General features: G+C 47.4%; 1 protein-coding gene across 3 annotated transcripts in view; it reads right to left on the reverse strand.

Moving 5' to 3' along the window:
• The window catches only part of COL5A1 (collagen type V alpha 1 chain), a 143135-nt gene that overhangs the window by 38110 nt on the left and 77398 nt on the right, over positions 1-27627 (reverse strand). For all 3 annotated transcript variants that reach the window (XM_071765701.1, XM_071765703.1, XM_071765702.1), the window contains exons 10-29: positions 25308-25349; positions 24972-25034; positions 19550-19624; positions 17923-18015; positions 16536-16592; positions 16319-16372; positions 15686-15739; positions 14782-14835; positions 13323-13376; positions 12366-12419; positions 10919-10963; positions 8409-8462; positions 7310-7354; positions 6704-6757; positions 6422-6466; positions 5420-5473; positions 3052-3096; positions 2368-2421; positions 903-947; positions 1-54 (exon numbers count right to left, since the gene is read on the reverse strand). In XM_071765701.1, the coding sequence (XP_071621802.1) occupies positions 1-54; positions 903-947; positions 2368-2421; positions 3052-3096; positions 5420-5473; positions 6422-6466; positions 6704-6757; positions 7310-7354; positions 8409-8462; positions 10919-10963; positions 12366-12419; positions 13323-13376; positions 14782-14835; positions 15686-15739; positions 16319-16372; positions 16536-16592; positions 17923-18015; positions 19550-19624; positions 24972-25034; positions 25308-25349 (1095 nt within the window). The remainder of the gene's footprint in view (positions 55-902; positions 948-2367; positions 2422-3051; positions 3097-5419; positions 5474-6421; positions 6467-6703; positions 6758-7309; positions 7355-8408; positions 8463-10918; positions 10964-12365; positions 12420-13322; positions 13377-14781; positions 14836-15685; positions 15740-16318; positions 16373-16535; positions 16593-17922; positions 18016-19549; positions 19625-24971; positions 25035-25307; positions 25350-27627) is intronic.

Below are 27627 nucleotides of genomic sequence, written 5' to 3' on the forward strand. Positions count from 1 at the left end.
CCTGTCTCCTTTGATGCCCATGTCACCCTTGAAGCCAGGGAAGCCATCTTCACCCTAAATAAGAGAGAGGAAAAAGCAGACAAAGTGTAGAGGTGGAAAAAAGGAAAATTCAGCAGCCTCACTGTATTGGCCCTACCCAGGAGAACAAGGTCAGGTCCCCCCAGAGCCCATCACGTTGGTTTCTGTGGTTTTGGTGTGCACAAATAGGGATGGAAACCCAGGCAGGCTGGGAGTGCTGAGGTCCCCAAGGGATCCCAGCCCAGCAAATATTCCCTACACCCTGCCCTGCCTGCAAGTCAAGATCCCAAATGTGACCTGACATGAATAACCCCACTGTGTCAGTCCTGGGAACCCATTACTGCTGCAGTACAACTGCTTTTATTTTCATGGAGGGTGTTTTACACCAGGCTTTGAGGCAACCTCCAGGACAGTGGCAGCATTTCTTTCAGCCAAGAAGGTTTAATTGCAGAGCTGAAATCAATAATGTATTTCATCCTACAGCACATCTCCCAGAGGCAATGAAGATGCAGCTCCCAGAAAGACTCTTCAAGTTGGGAAGGTCCCTGCCAAGATTCACTTGCTAAAACTGTCAATTTTGCTGCTGAATTGCTGGGGGAAGGACTGAAGGAGCTCTGTGACCAGGCTGGGCAGCATATCCAGATGTTATTCTCCAGCTCTAAAACCCCACAAACCCTTCAGCTCCCCTGGATCCCTCAGGCTGCAGATTTTTCAGGAGGAAATCATCCCAATGTTGGAGGCTGAGCTGCCTGTGCCCAGCAAACTGCTGGCAACCTGAGCACACCAAGGAGACTCCACTGCTCCCAGCTCGAAGCCAAGATGTGTCTTGGAAGCAAATCAACTGGAGAAAGCTGCAGAAAATCAAATGCTCAGTGCTAACTCACCTTTTCACCTTTCGTGCCTTTCAATCCACGAACACCATCTGCTCCCTTACAAGAGAGAAAACAAAATGTTAGGCACCAAAGGGAGAGGGAAAAAAAGTGACAGGACTGCAGGGACATTGGTGACCTGGTACAGAAGCTCCCCAAAGCTTCCCCAGGTCCTGGTGCTCAGCCTGAGTGCAGTCAGGATCTGACCCTTGTTGTGGCACCAGCCCAAACCCCTTGGACCTTCATGTTTCACATCCACCTTGCCTCATGGGTCAAAATGTCCCCCTCAGGTTTCTTCACCACCTGTCCTGTGCAATGCAACTCTTACAATAAAAAAATAAAAGCTTTTCTTTTTTTTTTTTTTTTTAAGGAATAATATTTTGCTTGGGGTATTTTAATTATTTCTTTCCCTTAGCATGCCAAGACAAAGCATAATTAAAATTAAATCAAAAATCGTGCAGCATGACAGGGTTCCAGTAAACGTGGCAAGAATTCAGTTCTTTATACCTGCAAACCCAACAAGATGCTTTTTTTTTTTTTCCTCCAAAGTGAAGTTAATAGAAAGCTGCTTGTCAGAAGGAAACCCTTGTCTGTATGCATGACAACTTTGGTGCATGACACACTTTCTTGAGATAATTTTAATGTGGAACAGTTCCACTTTAGTGGTAAACACAACAGCAAACCATTCCCTAATGGACCACTACATCTCAATCTGCAAGATTGCAAGAAAGGAGATGAAAGCTTGCTTTGGCTGAATACATCCTGCTTAAATTTTGAAGGCAGGAAAGTTTCTGCTACTGAAAAAATATGCAAGAAGGTTTAAGAGGGCTTAATGTCACCTCTGGCCAGTCCCCAAGCTGTGTCTGTACCTGCCAGCACAGATCCCTGCAGATTCCCTGGGGATGCAGGATGCACCTGAACTAATCCATTCTGATGGGCATTATAGCCAGAGTTGAACAGGGACAAAAAATACCCCCAAAAAATACCCAGAAAATACCAGCTTCTTATCAGTATGCAAGTGCTGCAGGGAGCAGGAGCAAGGAAAGAGCTGGAATTCCATGGAAATGCACATTGCTGAGACACAGAAGCTTTGTCTAACAAGGCTTGGAGCAGGAGCATGAAAAGCTTGCTTTGTTTGAGTAATAGGCTGTTTGGTTTTATTAACAAGCCTTGTTAAAGTTTTCACATTCTGGCAGAGATTTCCATTAGTTGTAAACTGGAAACGATTGGAATGGGACTGAGCCACACTCAGAAAGAATTAAAAGAGAAATCTCTGCAAAGTGATGCTGGGAGAGGTTACTGGAGAGGAGGGGACTTGTGAGAAGACACTGGACCAAGGCTTGCCTGTAAATCTGGTTACTACTGGCTCTGAACATCCTGGTAGAGCATCTGTGCCCATTGGCACCTCCAGAAAAACTGGAAAGTTTTCCAGTTTTTTCCAACTGAACAACCCTGGACACCACTTCTGCCTCCTCCTTACCTTGACTCCCCGTGGTCCTGGATAACCAATGGGGCCCTGAGGACCTGGGGGGCCCTGGGGGAGGGGAAAGAAAATGTAAATGAGAAGAACACCAGAAAATCACAACACAAAAAAAGGTGGAAAACAAAGATCCAGACAAATGGTTGTGGCCTTGGGTTGTGATCCCTGCCCAGCAAACCCAACTGTGCTCCAACCAAAGAGTTGTGACAAATGTGATGGGTTTCAGCTGAATGAGACCCAGGGGGAATGCAGATGGTGAATCTCCTGGACAGAAGGAGAACCCTGTGATTTGAGGACTTCAGCCTCCAGCAGTGTTCTCAACTATATTGTTAAAGAAGGACTCTGAGGAGGAGGGGGGGGAAAAAAGAAAACCAGGAATACAAAAAGATTCATTTTTTGCATTCCCTCTGCCATGAAAGGTAGGGATTTGTGTCTGATTAAGGCTTCCCCTTCACACTTCCAGCACATCTGCTGGGCTATGGAGAGCCACTTGCCAGAGAATTTGGGAAGAGTTGAGAAAAGACCAACCCAGGCACCAGAAGAGACTCCCAAGCAGATGAAAGCTGGGCTCAGCTTTCAGGTTTTAATAGGATTTGCTTCTTGCCACCCCCAGAGCTCCCTGGAGATCCCTCTCCAGGCAGTTACCTTCCCCTTAGCAGTGATGGGAGGATGCTTGAAACCTACCTGGCTCCCCTTCTCTCCAGGAGGACCTTCCTTGCCAGGGTGACCCTATTAATAAAGGACAAAGAGAAGAGGAAAATGGGTTTAGTGCATGTTTAATGCTTCAGAAGCCAACAAGCTGGCTCAGGCAGCTCTGATTTATTTGTAAGGGAACAGCTGCTCTCCAGGAACCTTTACTGACAATTGGGCCCCTGAAGCCAACTTGCAAGAGGAAGCTTTCCCCAAAAGGGAGAAAGCATCATTTGGGTCCTTGGTGGTATTCTACCTGGTTATTTCTACTTTTACTCGTTGCCACCTTTCAGCAGAGCAGCAGCAACCATTTTGCAGCATTTTTCACATATCAGGACACCTCAGTGAGCTCAGCAGCAAGCAGTGCATAGATTTTGCAGATAGGAAAAGAGATAAAATTAACTCCACCGTGTTGGCAAAACTTGTCAAGGTCACAAAATGCCCAGACTGGTCAGAACCCCTCATTAACTTCCTAATTACTAGAGTCCATTACAAGATCTCATGACAAATGCTCAGCTAACATCCCTGCTAGAAGGCTGCTGCCTGGCTGGGGGCCAGCATTCCTCTAAGGATTTGATGCTGAGCAAGTCAACATCCAAGAGTTTCCAACACTGTTCTCATTTTAGAGCCTTTAGAAACCTTTGGGCTGGGCAAAAGTCAGGAGAAAATAGAAGTGTGAATTGCCTCAGCTTGGAGGATTAGTGAGGAATGGGGGAAATCCATGGAAGCAGTTTTTAGTGTTGATTTCCCTGCTGTCAGGACCAAGATGGATCCAGGATGGAAGATGATCCTTTGGTTGGAATTGTCTGTATGGAAGCAATAAGCCCAACCCTGGGACCTTTGCATCCAGCTGCTCCAAAGCCCCAGTGACCTTCTGCACTTCATGGTTTCTTTACTTCTGAAATCTCCTTTAAATACACCAATACTTGCTAGCAGCACAAAAAGGAAAATCAGAAGAGTATTTGCCATCATCTGTCTTCAGAACAGGAGTGTCAGACAAGCTGGATTTCCTAAAACAAGCTGGTTGAATAAAGAAAATGACAGCTGTCATACTGACATTGGCAAAATGCAGCAGAAAACACTCTCTGACTTTGTCCTCTGGGTTTAAATAGCACCAAGGGCATCAGTGCCCAAAGGGAATCATCTCCCCCTGTTTCCCTGCAGCTCCTGATCTCTGTACCCTGGGGCAGGCAAAAAGCAAGATTTCAAAAGCTTTTGTCCCCTCTGCACTAAAACCTCACCATTTTCAAACTGCCCTTCTGAATTCCTAAGAAGGGAATCAAGACCAAAATTAAGACCAAAAATTGGTCATAGACCAAATTGGTTTTATTAACCAATTTAGTTAATAAGACCAAAAATTGATGAAGAACTTGGTTGTGTGGCTGGTGAGATGCTTCAGGGATTTCCAGTTATTTTCCAAGGCTGAGTTCTCTGAAGAAAACACAGGTGGGGTTTTTGTCCTTGGAAAAAGCAACCCAAATGCTTACAAACCTACCAACTGTCTGCAAACTGCAGGGCTCCCTGTGCCAAAGGATTCCATGCACACAGAAGTGCTCAGCTTGCAGGTCTTGTACAGCCTGGAGAGCAACAGCCCCAGCATCTTCTCCAGCTGAACTTCCCTGGAGGCTGCTGCAGGAATTTCACACCCAAAACTACAGCCTGAGAGATGTTCTGGGCTCTGCTTGAGCTGCTCTGTTGACTCAGCCAAGGATTGTAGGGATGTTTGAAATGCCTCTCCATAGGCTGGATCATCCCAAGGTGGGAAATGTCATTTTTTCTCTTTTTGCTGGGCTCTGCATTGGCACAAGTGAACTGCAACTATTTTATATTTGTCCCTCTTCAAACCAGGTGCCTCTGAGGTAAAAATGAGATGGGGTTTAAAAGCCAGAGAGATATTTAGGAGCAATTTCCAGCTCAAGGAGCAAATGATGTTTAAGGTGGGATTAGGAGGAAGCTGCAAGGACACAGCACTGACATGCAATTTCAGCCTCTCCTTATCACTGTTCCACAGCAGTGCCCAGCAGCCCCGAGCCACACAAGGACCACTCTGTGCATAAATCCACACACAGGACACCCACCTACCTGATGGAGCTGCCAACCTATGTAAAACAGAGAGGAGAAAGAGGAGGAGGGAGAAAAGAGGCCCAAAGAGATGGTGAGAAGCACCCAGTGCTGTGTTGTAAGGCTGAGCAAAGCTTGGGGCAGGGACAGAAATCTTCTCAAATCCAAACCCTGCAACCCAGCTGAACCTTGGGACCTCCTGTGCTTCAGAAAAGCCCATGGGGAAGCCCAGGGGGGATGGGTGCAGGATCAGACCCTGCAGCCCTCCTGCCAAGCAGAGATGCAGGAGGTGAGGACTCACCGGAGGCCCATCAGCACCAGGCATGCCAGGAAGCCCAGGTTTGCCCAGAGGTCCCTAGAAAACAAACAGAAAATTGAGAGCTGCAATAATCAGTCTCCAGAGAGTGGGAGAACGGGGCATTTGAGACACATTTCTTGCTTTTCCTAGCTGAGAAAGGCTGCAGAGAGCTGAGCCTGCTGGAAAAGCTGCCCTGACTTGGAGGGTGTCTGCTTCTTTCTGTGGGCAGAGCTGTTCCAGCATCCTGGGATGCTGCAGGGTGCTGGCACCTCCCAGGGACCAACAGGATTCAGCTCCCTGCTGCTGGCACCACAGAGGAGCTGGTACTGGGACAGGGTGACTCAAAACCAGAGAGCCCTTTATCCAGCAGAACTGCTCCTGGGAGAATTCCCTATAATCTGAGTTCACTCCAAACACAAGCAGGGGATCCTCCTGGGATGCACTCCATGTCCCTGCTCAGCAGAAGCTGAGCAAACACCCAGGGAATTACACCTCTGTAGACAAAACCTTGTTTAAATCCTTGTTTAAAACCCTTATTTAAATCCTGATGGTCCCAGGGATGTCCCCAGGTCAGCACCTACCCCACATCAACAGGAACAGGGGGGTCAGAACGAGCAGGGAGGAGGCAGAGGGAGAGGATGTGGGCTGAGCCAGCCAAATCCCTGGGTTCTTCCCATTACCATCCTGCTCAGACTTCCAGGCATTTAGCCCAGAGAAAAAAAGACAATTTTTCAGCCCTCTCCTAATGTTTCACCTTAAGATGCCTTCAAAATGTTTCTCTTCAGAGAACATTTCCCTCTTCAGAGGGAAAGTGAATGCAAATACTATGACTTAGAGGTAAACCCTGCTCTCTTGTCTCTCTCCTGTCTGGAATGAGAGGCTTTAGGCTTGCATGGCCACAGCTGCAAACAGATGTTGCAGATGGGGCAAAGAAGCAGCTGAAGTAGGAACTGCACATTAATGGCAAGAGTTGGTTGAGGGCAGAGCTGCAGAATTCAAACTCACTTTCTCTCCCGGGGGACCAATTGCTCCTTGAGGACCTGGAAGACCCTGTGAGAAGGAAAAAAAATTAAAAAAGGGGTCATTAAGAAAGAAATGACTCCTTCCAAATGCATTCTGGCAGTGCCTCAGCTGAGCATCCTTCGTGTGCCTCTGAGGGATGGGGATTTCCCCAGCTCCATTCATTTCACCCCAGCTGATTTCAAGCTTGTTTAAAATGATCATTTCTCTGATCATCACCCATCATCATGGGTGATGGAAAAAATGGAAAAAATGTTGTCCTCTTACCTGAGCCCCTGGGTTACCCTGCTGTCCTGGGGGACCTGGCTCACCTTGAGGACCCTGCAAGGGCAGAGCAGAAGGCAGGGAAGATGAGAGCAGAGCCAGGGCTTCCTTGAGCATCCTCACACCCCCTTGTCACCCTCCCTAACCCAGCCCCAGGACCCAACAGCTCCTGGGAAAGGGAAAAACTTCTCTCCATCCTGGGATAGGGAGAGGAAATGTTATCCCAGGGCACACTCACTCATCTGCATGGACATGCAGCCCAGTCTTCTGCAGGGAGTCCACTTCATCTGATTAGTACAAAGCATGAGCACACAAAGATTCCCCCCAGTTAAATGACTGTATTTTGGTGTTCATTAGAACAACACACAGCTCAGGCAAAATGTTTGCTCTTTCGTGGGGAAATAATGGGTAATTCCATCAGAAATTATAATATATTAACATCCGTTTGCTGTAGGAAGATACCCTGTGTGGTTTTCACAGGCCCTGCTAAGAATCTAGACCAGGCTAAAAAGCAATTAGTGATTAGCAAATCTAATTTAATAGAGCACATTTTCCATTTACCTCTCTATAATATCTGAACCGTTGGTGGAATCTGCAATAAGAACTTACCACATTCCCCTTGGGACCTGTTTGTCCATCCATGCCAGCCACACCCTGAGAAAGGATTTAAAAAAACAGCACTAAGAAAACATCTCATGATTTTGCACCACGAATGCAGAGAAATTGCCACAAAACCAACAAAACCTCAGGAGGGCCTTCGTACCCTAGAAAAGTGAATGGGTTTTCAAAGGGGTTTAGTGAAGTGGTCAATTCCATGGGCCCAGTTTACACTGGAAAAAGCCATTTCAGTGTCTTCCCCACTGGTTTAACTTGCTGGGAGGCAGAATCAGCACCAGGTTGAGCAAATCCTGGCAAACCCCAGCTGCCCACAGCAAGCAGGAGGGGAGCAGCAAATAAAAAGAAACCACCTCATGCCAAACCAAAGGCAGCCCCAGGGTCACACACTCCCTGAGCACCCTCATATTAAGGTGGTCACCTGGAGATGTCCCCTTGGGGGTTCTCCTGTCATCATTTTTGCTCTGCTGGGACAACTTATCCAGGTGTAACCTCACGCTGGAGCAGCACCAGGGAGTTCAGCAGCAGATCCTGAACCCTCATTGAATTTCAGCAGGACCAAGAGCTCAAAGCAAAGATGTTTTTGTGTCCCAGGAGAGGTCAAGGGCTTCACAAAGCTCCCAGTTCAATGCTGACCCCATTGGCTCCAGCAGGCAGCCTGGGGCTGGGTTTTTAAGCTCGGGGGCTTCAGTGAGCTGCAGTGATTTAGGGAGAGAGCTCCTGCATCAGCACTTCCAGCAGCACAGGACAGATAAGGTGACTGCTTCCCCAAGGAAAAACTGCCTGTTCTGTCTTTGGCTTTCACCAGAAATATGAACAAACTTCTTGAAAGTCTCCCCAGCCCTTAGGCCAGAGTTAATGGCAAAGGCAGGGTGTTAATAACACCCATCCTTCCCTTTCAGGCTGAGCAAAGCAGTGATATTTACTCAGGTGGGCCCAGCCTCCTGCTGCCTTCAATGGCACTGCTGAAAAGGGGGGAGATCGTGGACTTGAAGCCAGAATTTCTTGTGACCACCACTTGTTTTCATTGCACAGATGTATCACATCACAGTTTTATTGCAGGGGACAGGGTGCTTTGCCCCCAGGAACTCACCGGTGGCCCCGGGGGTCCTGGTGGCCCCTTTGGTCCCAGCAGTCCACGAGGTCCCTGTTGGGGGAAGGAAATGGGATTAGAGTTTCCAGTCCTGCCCAGCACTGCTGGGAGGTTGGATGGGGGGGTGTTCATGCACGGGTTTGCTGGGTTTGCAACCCCAGCAGCTTTCTTGGTTTCCAAAGCAGCAACAGAAACCCTGTGTGCACATATCCTTGAGCTGTAAGGATCTGTCCTATAGGCACAGGCATTTATGCTTTGCATTGGAAGAAGGCCCACTGAAACTATTTTTTTTTTACTATTAATTTAATCCTTTTCCTGGATTAGCACATGATGCAAACCACTTTGCAGCCAGGGACTGTTACTACAAGTGACCTGATACTGGTAATGGATCATTAGGGTCAACATTTCAAAACCTTTCCAGTCTCATTTTTATCACTGACAATCTACACAGCTTAGCAGGGCTGGGAAAGGTTTCTAGGCTTGCAGTGTCAATGTACATTTTCAGATGCACTTGGTTCTTAAACCTTAAGCAGCCAGGACTCTTGGTCTCCCAGTATTTTCTTTCCATTTCTAGCTTTCTCACCAGGTTTAACCTCTCACCACCTTTGTGTAAACTGCTAGGCTGGGAGCATCACACTGAATAAGCCAAGACATGGCAGAAGAATTGTCTTGGTTCAATAGGAAGCTTCAGAAATCCCCCCCCAGCTCCCTGAGCCTTCAGGAGGGTTTGTAGTGAAAGGAATGGATGGGGTCTTGTCAGCACTGCAAGCTCCTCTCTTCAACACAAGCTCTGAAATCAGGGACCATGGGGGAACTCTGGGCTGCAAGGATGCTGCTCATCCCCTGTCACAGAGCAAAATGGTCCTTGACTGATGGGCAGTTTTATCTGCCTGCTCCAATATCACACATCCCTTTTTATGATGCAGAGAGCACAGAGGCATCAAAACTAAATGCTACAGGAGACATCAGGAAAGGGGCTGATCTTGGAGGCTGTGGGGGTTTTGATCCCGTGAAGAAAAAGAACGTGGTTTGCATCACACCAAGTGGATGCACCCACTGGGTGGTCTCTCCCACTGGAGACCTTCATCCAGGCTGAAGCTTTGCTGAAAACTTTGCTGAAACTCTGCTCCTCTCAGCTGCTGGTGGGAATTGGGAGGAAATCTCCACTTCCCTGCATCCACCATCATCATTTAAGTCCCTCTTTTGTTACTGCGTTACCTGAGCACATAAAGGCTTTGAGGAAGTTAATAACCCCTAAGTTATTGCTTAGACATCTGCTAAGGAGAGAGCTGGGTTGATTAATCTTTCCCAGAAGTTAATCAGACATCTCGTCTATAATTTAGTTCCAGTGAGTCCCTAAATGCCAACCCTTCCCTTCCTCACATGAAGTGTGGCCAACACATCCCATCAATTACTTTCAGGCCACCACGTTGGGCCTCAGAACAGCAAAATGAGACATTCTGAAAGCAAAGCCAGTGGCAAATGATAGATAATGTTCTTGTCATAACAAAGGAAATGCATTTTGGATGAAATAAGCAGCTAACAACTGTACTATACATGAAAATCTACAGACAGACAGAAGCTGAATTTATCATTGCCAATAAAAGGGAAAAATATTCAGTGTTGAGGAAAAAATTGCTTTCAGAGTCTCAAATTAACAAACCAACTCTTTCTTTTCAGTGGAATATTCCCTGAGAGTATTACTTCAGGTTGGTCAGGAGCTTTTTGTCCTGCATCAGCAGCATCTCCTTCAAACCTTACTAATCCCAGGATCTCCCCTCCTTCCCTAGCCCTGGCTTGGCTGCTCCAGTGGCAGCCAATGGACACCCTGCAGATTTATGAAGTTTTGTGCATTGTGCACAGAATATTGACCCCACTGAAGTCAGGCCTGAAAAAAAAAAATCCCTTGAGCTTAATCCTGCCAGGATTTCAGCCTAAGATTTAAAAGGCATCACTCACACTGCACAGAGCTGAGTGTATGGGCAAGGGAGCCACGTGGCTCATTGCTGTCAGGGAGGGAAAAAACCTTTTCTCACTGGAGTTTGCTTTGAGCACTCATGAAAACTGGTTTTTATATATATATAACTGGGTTTTATATATATTTACCATGCATAATTTCTAGCCCAGCCTATTTACTTGAATCTCAAAGCAGGAAGGAGGATACATGCAGGAAAGAGGTGAGGCCAACCTAAGCTAAGCTTTGTGTTTACAATTGCATTTTCTTCAAGGTCTAGCCAGTGACCAAAAGAAAAAATTAATGAGAATCTCTCCTTGGGATAAACATCTTAGTTGAAAAAAAATCAAATCAAAGTTGTTACACCCCAGCTACTCTCTCAATCATTCACATGGATCTTTAAACAAGGGATGCTCAGCCCCTGCAGGAACTCAGTGCTCTTGCTTAGCACCTGAAAATCTTCCCCCTGGGACCTCTAAACCATCATTATGGTATCAAGACCTTGACCAAAGCAGAGCTGCTGTATGTCCAGAGATGTGTGAGCTCAGATACTCACAGGTTCTCCAGGCAGACCTCTGGGTCCAACTTCTCCATCATCTCCCTGCTCAGCAATGAAGGTGCAGAGAGAAGCAGCAAAAGAGACAGAACAAACCAGTTATATTTCAGTCACATCACAGGGGTTGCATTCTTGTTAAATAATAATCACAGAGAAAACCCAGCTCCCCTGGGGTAATGAAAGGGTGGCTGTGCACAGGGGAGATCTCCTAAGCCTGGAGACTAAACCTGGGTGTGCAGAATGTACTGAGGATTAGAAATGCTGTGAGGATCCTTCATAATTCATCTTGATGTTTATTAAAGATGGATTTTGCTAATAGACAAGATCCAGTAGAAACAATTCAGGGCATGTGAGTCAATAACCATAAGATTTAGCACTGAAAGGGATGGAGCACAGCCCTGGGAATGGGACTGAGCCAAATCAGGGCTCCTCAGATGAACCAGAGGCTCATCCCTCCTCTGCCATCTCCTGCTGACACCCCAGCTGAGGATCAGTGCTTCCACTGAGTTGTTCTTAAATCACCCAAAACCTGAAGCTCCCTCTTAGGAAGTCAATCCCAACAGCCAGCCCCTGTAAAACCTCTTCTGCTGATACAATTTGTGCTCTTCTTCCCAGTTCTAACCTCAGAGCTTCTCTCTCTCATCCCTTGAATTCTTTTTCTCTCTAGGATTAAAGTTCTCCAGACATTTGCTCTTTTCCCACAAAACACTGGTTTGGTCTTTCCAACTTCAAAGCCCTTTATAGCTGCAACTAATTCATCCTCCCAACCTCAAGGGGAGGAAGATGATGTTATCTGGTTTTCACAGGGGAAATAAATAGCCAAAGGTGGAAAGAACCCATCCTGGAGGGGGATTAGAACCTGGGAAATCCATACTGACTCCTCTGATTAAACCACAGCCTCCTCACAGAGATGGATTCAGCCTTTTCAACTTCTCCTCTTAAACCAACCCTTCCAGACCTGTGATCACCTTGTTGGAGCTTTGCTAAATCCCTACAACTATTGACTGAGCAGTGTGGAAGGAGAAGTGAACATCTTCACCTTTGACTCCCATATCTGCCTGGAATTTCTGTTCCCCAGGTCTTGCTGGATCCTCAGAATCCAGAAGTGACAGCAGTGACACTTTGCCCACCCAGAGGATGAAAGTTTCCCTTGTGGTATTTTTTTTCTAACAAAAAATGAGTTTCCTAAAAAGATACTTTTTTTTTTTCTTAAAAAAAAAAAAAAAGCCTTCTCTTCACATTTATTCCCAGCCCTTTGCTCCAGGCTCCCTCTCACCACCCCCACCCATGTTGTCCCCAGGACAGGAGGACAGGGTGCTGATGCCTGGTGACAAGGTGTGGGTGCTGCCTCCTCTTGCCACATCTCTGGCTGAACATTGCATCTGCTTCTTCCTTACAGGACTTGGTTGGGAACTCCAAACCCTTCTGAACCCAGAGATGCACTTACCCTCTCCCCATCCTCTCCAGGTGCCCCTGGGGGTCCGTGGGGACCTGGTTCACCCTAGAAAAAAACAAAAGAAAAGCTTCAGAGAAGGCAGAGACACTCTGGCACTGGAAAGGATGGGGCAATGCTGATAACCCAAGCATCAGGAGTGACTTTGGTGTCTGAGCCAGGGCACTCATCCCATCCTGGTTCCCCTCTCTGGAGCAGCAGCCCTTCTCTACCTGCTTGGGGCCACCTCTGAGCTCCAGGACTGACAAACCAGTGTCCTCCAGGGGGTAGAGCTCATGGGATTGACTTTGGCAGGGGTCTGGGAAACAAGGAGGTGCTGTAGCTCCTTCAGGAGAGGGATTTGGGCTCTGCCCCCAGTTCTTGCTCTACCCAAGGCATTGCAATGCCATTGCTGGCTGATGAATCCTCTCTCCCAGACACTTGCTGTTATCCTGTAATCACAATGCAATCTCTGCTGTTCCAACACTCCCTTGCTTTATAAAGCAGTGGCTGCACTCTCCAGGGAGGGGAGGCATGAACAGCCTGCCAAAATAACTGGCTCCTTGCATTTTTCCCCCTATTGTTTAATTACAAAGCAAAGGGAAGAATCCCACTGTAATCTTTGGCAATTTCCACCCACAACTGCACTGTCTAAAAGCAGGTTTTGCTTCTTGCTTCAAATTTAGTCTGCATTCTATTAAAGCAATTTCTCCCCCCCCTCCCAGACCCCTCCCTTTCTAATTTCAAGCAGTCCCAGAAGGATCTTGCAGCTTCCAGGGATGCAAATGCTGTGCCTGGATGGGATGCTGAGCCATCCCACACTCTTTGACAGGATGAGAGCATCTTCCCCTCATGGCACCACTGTGGCTTGGCCCCAGCAAGAGCTGCCCTCCTCCCAGCACCTCCCACCCCCTCCTCCTGCCAAGGTTTCATCCCAGCCCATGGCCAGCAGACAAGTGGGAGATAACTCACTCTGTTTCCCTTCTCACCAGGCAGACCAGCCAAGCCATCAAACCCACGGTCACCCTAAAAGAGAAACCAGTTCAGAACACGTTTGCCCTTGCTGTTGAGTATCTGTCCAATTTGTTTCCTTTCTGTGTCAAGGTGGGATTGATTTCCTCCCTCAGGCTTTCAGCCTTCACCTCCCAGCACCCCCCAGTGATGACTTTAAAGTTATAGATTCAAAAAAGAAAAAAGTCAGTTTACTTCCTCCCTCAGCACCTCCAGATTTAAAGGTTTTTCCGTGTGAATTTCAGAGCTTGTTTGGATGATTTCTCCAGCATCTAAAGCACCTCTCTTTGGACAGGGTCTTCGAGTCTATTTATTTACTTATTTTTAATTTTATGGAGTTACAAATGACCACCCAGTGGTGAGCAAACTCCTATTGCAGTGCCTGTCAGTGAGCCCCCAAATTACTGGTAAGTGAGAACAGCACCAGCTCCTGCCTTCCACAATTCCTTTACCTCTGAGCAAGGAAAGGAAAGTGGATCAGAACTGAGCAGATGGGAGGACAGATGGGTCCCAGCCAAGGCTGGCTGAGGAGCATCCAGGTAACCAACAGCTCCTTCCTCTTGGCAGCTCCTCGAGCATCCATGTCTCTGCTCACAGCAAATTTCCTTCTCCTTTCCAGCACTGCTCATTATTTTGTTTTCCCTCCTTCCCTGGCATCTGCTCCTTTGAGGGCAGTTGATGCTCATTACAGCACTTTACTGGATAAATGATTTGCAGCCTCCTGTCTCTGTATCAAAACCCCCCCATCTATTCCAGCTTTAAGTATCTCCATAATAAAGTACTTAAACCTTCTAAGACGTGACTCCCTGAGCAAAATTTCCAGTTTCAGTGGAACAGCTTCTTCCTTGCTTGATAATACCAGCAGATCACAGCTGAATGAAAGGATTTGGTCTCAAATAAAAATACAAGGCATTAAAATTCCTCACCACGCCTTCTGAGTTTCCTCACCCAGTTAATAGGTTTTGGTGGGTTTTTTTTTTTTTTGGTTTGTGTGGTTTGGTTTTTTTTTTTTTAGTTATATTTTAGGATGTTTCTAACAACTCATTCATGTTTGTTTTTCATAATTGGGATTCCAAAGTATTTGTTCTACAACTGCAGCCAAGGGAGTATGTTTCATTCTTAAGAGGATCCAGCAATTTAAATGAGTTTCATCAGAAAATAAATAAAAAAAAAAAATTAAATAAAAAAAAAAGAAAGAAAGAAACAAAGATTGCTATTCTGCCTTCTAGGTGTGTGTTTAATTTCCATTTGTTTAATTTCCATCTCTCAGCTGTGCAGCCCAGGACTTCAGAGGAGCCACTGGACCATTTCAACAACCTCCCCCCCCAAGCAAGGAGGGTTCTTTCTGCCAGGGTCCTCCAGTTCACTCCTGCTACAAAGCAGATGCAGGTCCCAAAATCCCAGACACCCATGGCAATACCTTTGGTCCTGTCTGGCCTGGCATTCCCCGGGCACCATCACTGCCAGCTCGTCCCTGCAGCAGGAAAAAGCAAAGAGAAAGGGTGAGGCAGGACTGGAGGGACAGCTGCTCTTTGGTCTGTGGCTGAGTGAAGTTTTATTTCAGTCGGAGCTTCCCTTGAGGAGGGAAAAATTGCTGGTCTGGTTTTGAAGCAGCATCCTGGGCTCAGCCTGGTGCTAATGAGGGGGGTGAGACACAGAGAAGCTGCTTCACTGCATGAGATGCTGGGACGTGGTCACTGATTTTAATTGGAAATAATTATCTCCCAGCACATGTGAAGATATGCTAATGACATCTCAGCAAATTGAAAGGAGATTAATTTTTTTTTTTTTTTTTAATTATTATTATTATTTTTGAGAAAGCCAGAAGTGGGTCACACAACAGGCTTTCTCAGTTCTTCCTCTGGCAAGTTGAATCACACAGAGCCAGAGGATGGCATCAAAGAAAAATTTGCTTCAGGGATGTTGACACAGTGAGCAAGAATGATTTATACCAGCTCCAAAAACCCTCCAGGGACTGGATCCTCCTCATGCTCCACCAAGACTTGGGGACTGGCCAAAGCAGCCTGGAGTGTTTATGCAGCTACAACCTCAATGCCACAGAGGAAAAATGAAAAAAAAAAAAAAAAAAAGACAAAAGGTTGGGAAGTGTGGACTTGCAGCCCTCCCCACACCACCCAGTTTTTAACTCTTGTTCTTATTTGTGTCTGCCCAGATGGATGGAGAGGTCCTGGACATCATGGGCTGGCTCCTGGCCTGTTCTTGTGCAATGCTCTTGGCTCTCAGAAATTGTTTGGCAGCAAAAACCAATTTCTACCCAAATTTGTAGTGAGTGCAGACGTCAGCACAGCTCCCGGGACACTCACCCTGCGCCCTGGTTTTCCTGCTGGACCAGGAGGGCCCTGGATGCCTCGTGGACCCTGCAAGGCATCAAGGAGAGAGGAAAAAATTAAAATTCCATCAGGCAGGACAGGAATTGAAGATGCTGTTAGGGCACAAAATGAGATGTGAAGCCCTCAAGCAGAGCCCCTGCTTGAAATGAGACAGGAAAGGCTCAGGACTGAGCATCTCTCGACAGGAACTCCACACATTTATCCACAAAGAAGCTTTTGCCCTGTGAGCAGCTCCACATGGTGGGGACAAATCACTTCCCCCAGTGCTAGAAACTGGGAACTTTCCCTTAATGCAGGATTGATGGCTTGGAAGAACGATTTCCTGAGCATTAGTGAGCTCCCCACACTCCAACCTGTCTCATCTTCACAGGAAAAGACAACCACCTGCAGAATTTTACACTCTTGGCTTAAAAATCATGCCTCAAGTCTGCATTTAGGTACTTGAAGGGACATTTATATGCAAAACAGATGTTCCCACACCTTCCTAAGTTCAGCTGGCATTGGGTTACCAAATCACTCCCTCCCAACAACTTCCAAACCAGGACTGGCTGCTCCACACCTCTGTTTCCCTAGATCCCCCCATTCCTCCACTTTTCCCCTACTCACCTGTGGTCCCATTTCTCCAGCTTCTCCCTTTAGTCCTCCACTGCCTGGGGGTCCCTTTGGTGAGAAAAAAAGAAAGATTTATTACATTTTTCCACAAGAGAGCCAGAGGGAAGATTCTTAGCACTTGAAGGAAGAGCCCCTCATGCAGGGAACCCAGAGCATCCATGGAGCTGGTACCAGCTGGACCTGCTCCATCCTCACTTCCCCATCCACTTACCATGGGTCCTGGCCTCCCTGTCAGACCCATGGGACCTGCTGGGCCTCTCAGTGCCAACTGCAAAAGAAAGAGAAATGTTGGTGTCCCCATCATGCCACCAGCCACGGGTTCATCCATGCCACAAGGGCCACAAATCCCAGACCAGTGGGGGTTGGAAGGGACTTTGAAGATCATCCAGTTACCTGCATTAAACCAGTGAAGAATCTGCCCCTGCAGGTCAGATCCCCTTTTCCATCATCACATTGATGCAATAAAATGGATTTTTTTGGTGCGACACATTACTGAAGGTCACCATCAAAGCTTTGCCTGGACATTCTATAGGGGTTTCTTCCCATATATTTATGATCCCAGTTCATTTTTCAGAGGAGTTTTTTTCTTTATGATCCTAGGAGTTGAATTTTGGAGGATTTTTTTTCCTATTTTGGGGAGGATACTATTTAATACCTTCCAATTAGGATTCTATGAGCAACTGGGGGGCTTCAGCTGAATAGTTAAGCAGTTGTGTAACCATGCATCAAGTCAGTAATTTCCATGGTGGGTAATGGGCCTGGTCCACACTTTAAAACATCACTTGGACAAGTTGTTCCCTCGTGACAATTCAACACTTTAAAAAGAGCTGTAATTATCTGTGTACTCCAGTAATTAAAATCTACTCATGATTGCTCTTGGAATGGCATAAATATTGGCCAAATGCTAGATTCTGTGGAATTTTTTTACAACACCCCATTAATAAGGAGATGCCTGAAACACTGCTGGCTGGGACAATAGTTGGTGTTTAATAGAAGCCAAATTTTAAGGGAACAAATCAACCCAATAATGCAATTAACAACAATAACAAGAAAAAAAAACCCCCCCAAAGGAAAGAAGACCTCCTCCTCCTCCCTGCAGGATTCCTTCTCCACTTCTGCCATGCCTTGTAAGCCCTCCCCTCAAAAAGAGCCACTTATTTCCCTTTTTTGCATTGGTATCAGGGTTTTCAGCTGCAATTCTCCAACAACAGGTGGAAGTTAACCAAGAAATGTGGGTTTTTTCCTTCATGTCAATGGTCAAATGTAACTCCACACAAGCACTTAGTGGGGGGACAACTTCAAAGCTGCACTGGCAAGAAATTAAGTTTGATTTGGAGCAGATGAGTAGGAAGAATTACACACTAAGGTGCTCATCTAGGCAGGCAACAGGAATAAAAGTCCAGGTCATCCAGATGTCATCAGCTCCAGCCACACACCCAGTCCCCAGAGGAGAGGCTGTTACCACCACCAGCCCCACGGGTGGTGTGACCACGAAGACATCTGCTCTGATACCCTTCTTTTGGGTACCCCCTCAGCTTCCTCTGCTGCAAGAGACATCCCAATCTGCTGCAAGAGCCATCCCAGCACCCTTCCCTTACCCTGGCCTGCTGCAGGATGGCTTGGGCTTGGGCCTCCTGGGCTGAAACGAGAGGTCCTTTGGAGCCAGCATCTCCTCCTCCACTGAAGCGGAACTGGTGGGAAGAAGATGGAGAAAGGAGGTCACAGGGTTGCTGCTCTCCCTCCACCTTCATGCTAGCCTGACTCCCAAAAAAGCTCTCTTCAGCATGACTGAGCCAGCTCCATCCCTGTTCTTCCAGACCATCCCTATTAACCATCACACTCGGGTCACCCAGCTCCCAACCAACTCTTTCCCACGTCTGCACCCCCACAGCCGATTCTGCCAGCTCCAAGTGTCTCACAATGAGAGGGTTTGGAGGCTCTGAACTGTGAAGGCTTCACACATCCCCATTCATAACTAAATGTAAAGTTCTCACAGGGCTGGGGTCCCCCATATGGGTGCTGGTGGCTGGGAGACCCCCGGAGATGGGGTTGCCTCAGGTCACTTGGCTGCAGGTGCCTGTTTGCCCCAGGACAAAAGTTTTGCTTCTCAAACATGGCAAAACAAAGAACAGAGTTTGGCCCATTCCAGCCAGGATCCATCAGCACACAAAGGATTTGTTAATATTTTATTTTCCCAAACCTGAAAGGGAAGGAATTTCATGTTTTCTCCTGCCTCTTCCACCCCCAACAGCTACAAACCCACTTCCCAACTCACGCTCCCCTCCCTTGCCATAATTCCGTGGGTATTTGGGGTTTTGCAAGAGGAAACAGGCTGCAGAACCTCCTGGGATTGCTCCTTCACCTCCAGTTCACCTCTGCAGTTCTCTTGGTTGGCTCTAGGTAGGTGACCACATGAATTTGGCAAGAATATCCCAAGAGATGCAATTTATAGGCCTCTGCTTGGTTACTGCAGGGGCCAAGAAGTTTATTGTGATGGCCAGAAATGCTCCACGTCCAGCACTTGGCCCAGGCTGTCCCAGGCACCCTGCCAGGAACCTGCACAAGTAGCACCCTACTATTTGGAGCCCAGACAAGAGTGCTGAGGTTTTGCACTAAAGATTCTTTCCCCTTGGTACCTAACCACTTATTTTCAGCAGCTGCTTTCCTTTGAGTTTTCTCACATCAAAGCAGACACAAAATGTAACCACTCCTTTAGCATCCCAGAACGAAGAAGGCTGAGCTGGGACTTCATGGAGGAGCAAAAAATCCAAATTAACCACTGGTTATCAGAAAAGAGTTGTTCAGTCAGGTGCTTACAACTTTGGCACCTGCTTTGAAGAGCTATAAAGAGGTCCCTCATGCAGGAGAGAGGTTTCTACCTGGAACTTGGGCCCTTTTGAGGTATATTCAGTTTTTACGACTTTCCTTCAGCTTTCAGCTTCTCCATGACTCCCCAACACCATGCTCAGCCAGAAACACTGCAGCTGATTCATCACTTCTCTAACTTTTCACTTAGCTCTGCTGTGGTTTTGACCCTTGAAAATGTTACAGTGATTTGCAAAAAGTAAATTTACAAGGGAACCATCCCAATCTGTCATTTACACCGAGGAAAATGTATCCATGGTGTAAAAAAGATGGGAGACTTCTGCACAAACAGGCACTAAGCAGCAGCAAAGCCAAGAACCCCAATTATTTAAATGCTTTTTTAGTTATACTTGTACTCACTGGCAACATAAGCATTGTCCCTGGTGGTCCTGGCAAACCATCTGCTCCTGGGAGACCTGGGCGACCAGGTGGTCCCTACAAGAAGAAGAAATAAAAATTTATATCATCTTTTTAGTCATGTCCATTCATAAGTAGCAGTGGCTCTAAAGGTATATGTCACAATACAAAAGGCTCCCTGTCTTGACAGACAGACAGACACTGAGTGTGTGTGTGGGCATCCCAAGGCTATGGCAAATATTGTGGAAGCACATTTGGAATTCCCTCTTCTCACATCCTGGCCCCCATCTTTCCAGGGTTTGCCATATGCAATTTTCAAGTGAGTAATAAAAGTCTCTGCAGTTTCCAAGTTAATGTAATCAATGTTTAGTTGGGTTTGTTAAAACCTATTTTAAAAAGGAGATGACATTCCAGCCCTCAGTGAGATAGAAATGGGCAAAGATAAATACATTTCTCTACATGTTCAATCATCTGGGTCATTCAGTTTTTCTCTCATCTGGTTTTTTTTTCAGTCCTATGAGGCTACTTCCATCTAAAACAGAGTGATCCTGTCAGCAGCTGTAAATCAGCACAACTCTGAGGATCTCAGTGGAGCTGGGCTGATGAACAGCAGTTGAGTATCCTTAACTTGCACTAAAGAAGGGAGCAAGCAGTAAAAGATCAATTGATGAAGCCATAAATAATCAAAGATGGCCAATTTTCCTACAACAGCCCATAGGTTATTTGGATTCCCAACTGGGGACCTGGCAGTTAGCTTAAATTAACCCAAATTTCCAGCAATCCTACATGCACATGAGGATGACAAACAGCTTGGTCCCATCCCAGTGATGCCAAGAGGAGCCCTTGTGCTCATTTCAGAGCTGCTTGGCCAACAGCTCAAGCTTGAGGACTCTTGGAGCCTCCACTATTGAGTAATAAATCCAAAGCAGTAATAAATCCATCTGGGGAGCCCCAAAGCTCTAGGAAGGGCATGCAACAAAAACTGAGGTTAGTCCTCGTTCTCTTCAGCCTGCCTAAAGCCCTCCAGCCCCTGCAGACACCAAACAAAAGTGAAGATAAATCCCTGCCACAAATCACAGACACACGTGGACACACTACAGGGACAGAGAAGAGCCAGCCCTGGCCCCAGAAAATCCCATGCTCACCCCCACAAGGCAAAGGGAGGTGGATAAGGGTGGGAAAAGAAGGGGGAAAGAGAAATAGGTAGCAAAGTCCCTACAAATCAGAATATTTTGAAAACAAACCAAACATTGGGTGTGCTGCCCTGGTCTCAGTGTCTTCCAGAGAGATCCTGGCACATCTCTGGGTGTCTTTCCCATTTCTTTTCACCTTTCTTCTTCCATTCCCTCTATGTCATGTCCAACTAAACATTTCCCTTGTCATCTTCCTCTTACAAAAGAACCCCAAACATTCAAGCCAAAGTTTCAAGCACCAAAGGAGAGCCCAGGAGCAGGAAAGAGGGGTGTGAAGGGCTCTCAGGCTGTGCTGTACCTGGCAGCCCCAGGGACCAGCCCCAAATACCATCCCTCTTCCCAGCACCACAGCAGCTGATTTATCAACCAAAAAAAGCCCTTCCAAAACCAAAAATCAATCCAGCACTAAAGGGGGACCTGGTAACACACCAGCCCATCTATTTTTCAAGAGAAGGTGGTGATGTTACATTCATGCTGTTTACTCAGTCTGGCTGACACCAGAGTCCCTGACTCCACTCTGAGGTGCAGAGGGCAGTCCCATCTGTTGGAGCAGAAGCACAATAAATAATTTAAACCAGGCTCATTTTATATAATAAACTCTCTTCCCTCTCCTTCTCTCCTGCTTTAACTCCAGGCCTGCAAAGGATCAGACACAAGCTTGTTTGTCTCTCTGTGTTTACTCTGCCTGACAAATGTTGAGGTGATGTTTTTCTACACAAACACCTTTTTTTTTTTTTGGCTTGGGTGTGTGAGGTCCTTGTGGGGTGGAGCAGGGGGGGGCAATGGTACAGAAGGAAAATCAAACCCAGTGAGCACTTTGGAAATTGAAATTAATGAAGAAAAGGCAGCACATCAGGCTGGAGGTGTGAATCTCTGTCCCTCATTATAGAGGAAAAAGAGATTTGCTGGGGATCCCCCAGGGATGGAGACTCCAACTTTCCTTTGGTGCTGAGCTCTAAAACACCACGCTGAGAGCAAACACTAAAGCAATAATTCCAAGGAAAATGTTTAATCCCAGGGAAAAACAATAATTCCAGGGAATGTTTAAGCCGAAACCTCAGTGTGTTCCGAGTGCTCAGGCTCCTCGAGTGGCAGGCACTGACAGCCAGGGCAGTGCCAGCAGCCCACAGGTTTCAGCCTCAAAATTTCCTTTAAGCACCTCTCTCCTAAATGATTTTTCTGCCATTTTCAGCCCTGGTCAGAAAATGATGCGACAGAAGAGCTTTCTGGTGGTATTTGGGGTCTTCTGAGTAAGGCAGCACTTGTCCTATGATGGACAAAAGGGCACCCTGAAAATGTCAAGCCTTCAGAACCCCATGAGGACTTTAGGGACATATTGCACCTCTGAGATACAAAACCATCCTCAGGGGGAATAAATCCATTGGGATGCAACTCCCACATGGTCTTGGAAAACCTTTGCAAGCCCCCAGACACACCAGGCTGCCAGCACCCAACAGGGGTACAGCTGCAGTTTGCTCTAATGCTGCAGCCCACCCCCATCAAAGGAGAATGTTTTCCCAATTCATTCCAGTCTGGAGTATCCATGAAATAGTTCTCTGGTCTCCTGAGTGCCATATTTTCTTCTTCCCACTGCCTCAGTCATCCCAAAGCACCCAGATGAGTCCTCGGAAGCCTCCCACCAACAGGCTGCTCGGCAGCTCTGCCGCTGACGCAAGCTCAGCCTCACGTTGAAAATAACTGGGAGAAATGAACAAACTGACATGATGAATAAAACAGAGCTAAATGAGTGTTGGCCAATATTAACATAGCTGAATATTGTTGGGATATTAACTCAGTGCACCTGCCTGATTGCAAATAAAAGGTCTTTCTATCAGACGCGGGCGGAGGAAACATCCTCGCTGCAGACACAGAAGTGCCATGTAAATTCATAAGCTGGATGCAGGGTTAATAATAAACAAATTAAAAGAGGAGCTGCTCTAATTGAAAAGGAGTATTTAAATAGAGTTGCAGTTCCAGGCTCTGCAAGCTCATCACTTCTCCATGCACAGTATGTTGTATCACACTCTGTTCTGGACACAGAAAAGCAGAATGTGCCGGCCGAGCTAGGATGGAAATGATGCCTTTTATTGCAGGATGTGGGAGCAACAGCACAAGGGTCAGTGTGGCTCCTCCTGATTGGCTTCACGTGGCCCTTCAAGAAGAGCCTGGCCAGCAAATGCCTCCATCTGCCTGGACAAATGACAGAAACACAGAGTCCCTCATTGCCAGGGTCAGCGTCCATCCTGCCAGGCAACTGAATTCTTTGGAGCAGAAACAGCTCATCAAAGAGAAAGCTGGGAAACTTGCAGAACCCATGCAGGATGAACCCCCCCCCCCCAGAGCATGGTGAAGCCACACAGCTCTCTTTTGAGTAATCCCAGATCTCTGCAAGGTGCAAAGCACTGCAGGAACCTTGCCCGTCCTCTTTGAGGTCTGACACTCTAAGGATGCAGAGCCCTCCCTTGGTCCTTCTGCTGGAGCAGTGCAGGAGGAACCAGGACTCTGGTGTTTTGAGGGTTAAACCAACCTCTCCAAGAGGTTCCCCTGGCTCCTGGCCATGGACTGAGCCTGCAGCTTGGTATTGACTTTCTGAGCTTGGAGGCACGGATCGATGGAGCACAGTCAGGGCCTCTCGTTCTCAATCATGTCACAACCACAAGAAATGTTATTACTGCTCCATCAGAAAGCAAGAAATACACCAGAAGTGTAAAGGAGGTGGGGGGGGGGTCTTCTCAGCAGTGCTCTGGGAGAACACAGGAGCACAGCAGCCAGTAGACTTCAAGCCAAGTCCCCAGGGACCAATAAGACAACAAAAAGCCTTAAATAAATAAAAAACCAGGTCATTGCCACAAGGATGCCCTGACACCTGGCTGCTGGGAGCCCCAGGCCCCAGATGAAACAGCAGCACACTAGGAGCTGTTTTGCAAGCACATTTGACTGCACCCAGCATCAAGATGCACCAAGGCACTGAAACTGTGTCAGGCTTCAAGCTCCATTTGTTTTGCTCACACAAACCTCCTGAAATCAATGAATTTACTCAGGCGAGATGACTGCTGCTGCTCCACGTGTCCCCTCTGTGCTGCTGCTGCACCCTGACAGCAGCTGCTCTTCTGCATTCCCCTGGGGAATCTCCCACCCAAATTCCTGGATGGAATTCCTGCAAATTCCTGCATCCCACCTGGATGCAGGGCTGAGAGCTACGTGCATCCCTAACCTGGGGTACCTGGCTGTCTGGCTGCCTCTGCCAGGGAGGGTTTTAGGCTTGGACTGGAAGCAAACAACAGCAAGTGAGGAGTGGGTGATTGCAGAGATTCAGTGTGGGGAGGGGGTTGTAAATTCTGGTGTTGCCAAACACCCTGATTGCTGCTCCCACAGTGCCTGTGGATCCTCAGGAGCCTGAGGTCAGCAGCTCCTGAAATGTGGCTCATTCCTCATCCCAGGTGAGGAGCCAGGACTAATGAACATAGACACAACCCTGCCCGAAGCAGGGTGCTAAACTCTGGGCTTTGGGGTCACAGTCCAGGAAAGTTCTTGGAAGAAGCTGCCTTTGATCAGACACCCTGAACCTGGAGGCTTCTGCAGGTCACAAAGCAGTGACCACCTGGGACCAAACTGATTTAAAGTAACCTCAAAACCACACACACCAAACCTGAGTTACTGCAGGAACTTAGTCCTCACTGGCACAGACCAATAACCCACCAAAAAAAAAAAAAAAAATCCAAAAAGCAAGGTGCTGCCCAAGAGTCACCTTGGAACACGGAACAGTTTGGGATAGAAAAGGAAATCCCTGCAGCTGGTGTGATACTGGGACCATCCCTGACCCAAACAAACCCAAATTCTCTCCACCAGGACTCACACCACATCTGGACCAAGCAGCATCACTGCTGAACTTCCTTTTTTCCTCAGCCCCTGTATTTTGCAGGGCTCCTTATCCTGTTTTCCCAGTGCCTGTTTTTCCCAGTTCCTGCACCACAACCAGCAGCCAGAGGCCAAAAGAGAGCAGAGGGTCTGTCACAGCCTTCACCTTGGTTTTAATCTGGAGAAAACTGCCAAATGTGTTTGTTCTCCAGCCCTTTTCCCCCTGTAGCCCATTTTCATCTCCTTTTGAGGCTGGCTCAGAGGTGACTGCTCTCCCAGGGTTTTGGGGCTCCAGGGATTCACCCCACTCCCACTTTGCACACACAAAATGCCCCAAAGCTCCACCCAGAAAGGAGAAAAACACAGATACTCACTCTTTCCCCAGGATCACCCATTAAGCCCACAGGTCCAGTTGGTCCTGGAGGTCCTGGAAGGCCCTAGCATAGAAAACACAGATGAAAAAAATAAAAATAAAAAATAAACAAGCTGCTGAAGGAAAATGTGCTGTTATTTGTAACACATTTGTACAACAAGCAGGGACAGGACTAGAGCTCTTTCTGTTTATTTTTGCAGCAGAAAATGGGCCCTGAAGCTCTCTGAACACGTGCATGGCATGTGGAAGCAATAGAACCTTTGCTTGGTGCTGTGCTGGACCCTCCATGTGCCCCCAGCACCTTTTCAGGGCAAGATGGGGACAAAATGTCACTTACTGCTGGGCCTTCAGGACCAGGTGGGCCTTCCACCAGCATACCCTAAACAAGAAGAAGGAAAAGAAGGGATTAGTAAGGCACAGCCTTATAAGAAAAAAAAAAAAAAAAAGTTAATAATCACATTGCAAGGTTTTTTCTGAAATTACTTTCCCAGCAGACTGCATGCTGTGATTTACTCTGTGTACTTGGGAAATCACTCTGTGGGCAAAACAGTAGAATAATATTATTCCACTCCTTTTAATCTAAATATTTTGTCATAACTTTAAATCAGGTCTATCATGTAGACAATAGAATTGAGTTTGGGGTTGGTTGGGTTGTTTGGTTTTTTTTTCTCCCCCTCCTTCCTGGCTATGTAAAAGGCAGGAAAGAAACCTCCCAACAAACCTGGCAAATGCTTTCCAGAAGGCATCAGGACCATTTGTTGGGAAGAGCCCCACATCAAGCACTGCTCTTTTCCCTCTGGGGCAGTGACCACGTCCCCTACAGCACCCTGGTCAAGCAAAGAGGTCCCAGCACTTGCCAGATCCTCTGGAGCAAACAGGGACATTGCTCCTATGGGATGAAATCAGGCTGGAAAATTCTGTAGATAAGCAGCAGGCAGCTCGGATGGGAGCAGCTCAGAAGCAGCAAGTGCTGGGAGTGTTCTTGGGTCACCCTTGGCAGCCTCCTGGGCTCAGGTCCAGTGCCAGAAGCCTCAATTGACCCCACAGCAGCCACTCCAGGGCTGAGCTGAACAAATCAGCAATGTCTAGAGGAAAATCCAGGCATTCCTGCCCCCAAAGCCACCATCTCCAAGCCCAGAGGAGCAAAAAATAGGGTACAAACCCATGCTGCCACAGCCCCTCCCTGCTCCTGTTAGTGGGATGCATGGTTCTGCACCACTAATGTGTGGCCAGCCCTATTTTTAGTCTGTCCCAGTGTCCATCCTACTCATTACCACCTCGTTTCAAATCTGGCTTCTGCTGGCTTTGGATGTGTTAGGGGACATTTTCTGCTGCTGTCTGTCATCACAGAGGCTCCTGTGCAGTTGTTCTTCATCAGTAAAGAATTCATGGCAGAGATTTCACCCAATTCCCCCCTGGAGAGCAGCTTTGCTCCTGCCTTGGGGACACTGCTCTCCTCCTGCTGGGAACCAGGCCTGAGCCCCACACAACATTCTTCCAGATTGCCCCAGTTTTGGGCTCTTGGAGGCTACCAAGAAGGGACAAGCCATGCTGGGTGTCCCCAAGGACATCCCCTAAACATGGGCTTCTTTTTAGACAGGTGATGAGGACACCAGAGGTACCAGCAACCCTGTCCCCAAGGTCCATCCTTGCTGAGATGCATGTTTGGGTGTAGAAGGCTCCAAATCAAAGCAGTAATTGTCTCTGGGCTGGTGCAAAGAGCCATGGCACACACAGATCTCTCCAGGACTTTTTTGGGTCCATGGGCTGAGCATGCAGAGTTCTGGGGCCCTGCTCCTCCTGGCAGCTCCAGAGCTTGGGATGCTTCTTGGGATGGGGGAAGAGCCTGGGCTAATCAGGCTCAAACATCCTTGGCATCTTCCCATCTTTATCTGTTGGTTTATGTTGAGTTTGAACTTCAGGGACATCTGGAGATTACCCTCAGCAAAAAAAAAAAAACAACAAACCCACTGTTTATAGGACTGCTTGTCAGTGGGAGCAGATGGAAACGTGGGAGGGCTTGGGGACCAGGACCAGTGAGGGGATGCCACCAAGGGCAATCACCTTGAGGGTAAGCAAGTAAACCATGGATTTGGGACTGTCCCAGGGGAAAACAGGGCATTGCTTCCATCCCATCAACACCCAGTTGTGTTGTCTGCTCCTCAGAAGTGAAGCTAATACCACAAAACCAGCCCCAAAGGCAGCCTGAAAGGAGGTGTGAGCACCTAGGAGGGACAGAAAGGGCTCAGAGGAGGCACAGAGAGCTGGGTGCCTTTGGGGACTGGGATACTGTGGGATTCAGGGGGTCCCAGCCCCATTCCCTGGCTTCATCCCTCCTCATCCTGCCTGTGCTGCCCGGCTGCCTCCAGCGAGCGTCAGCACCGAGCCAGGATTGAAGGGCAGGCAATTAAATGGAAAGGAGAGAAAATCCAACAGAATCCCACTTCTGCCTTGGGTTTTTATTCCTCCTCTGCTGCAGCTCCCATAAGATAAAAAAAAAAAAAAAAAAAAAAAAAAGAAAAAAAAAGTGCTAAATAGCCCAGCAAATCTGAATTTCTTTCTGCTGAAGAGGAAGGGAAAAGGCAGCATTTGGTCTTGTTTACTTTCTGGCAAAAGCTATCCATGGCTGCAGTGTTTTGAAATAGCAAAGGCAGCCA

Source organism: Heliangelus exortis, chromosome 22 (genome assembly GCF_036169615.1).
Source record: "Heliangelus exortis chromosome 22, bHelExo1.hap1, whole genome shotgun sequence".
NCBI classification, from domain to species: Eukaryota; Metazoa; Chordata; class Aves; order Apodiformes; family Trochilidae; genus Heliangelus; species Heliangelus exortis.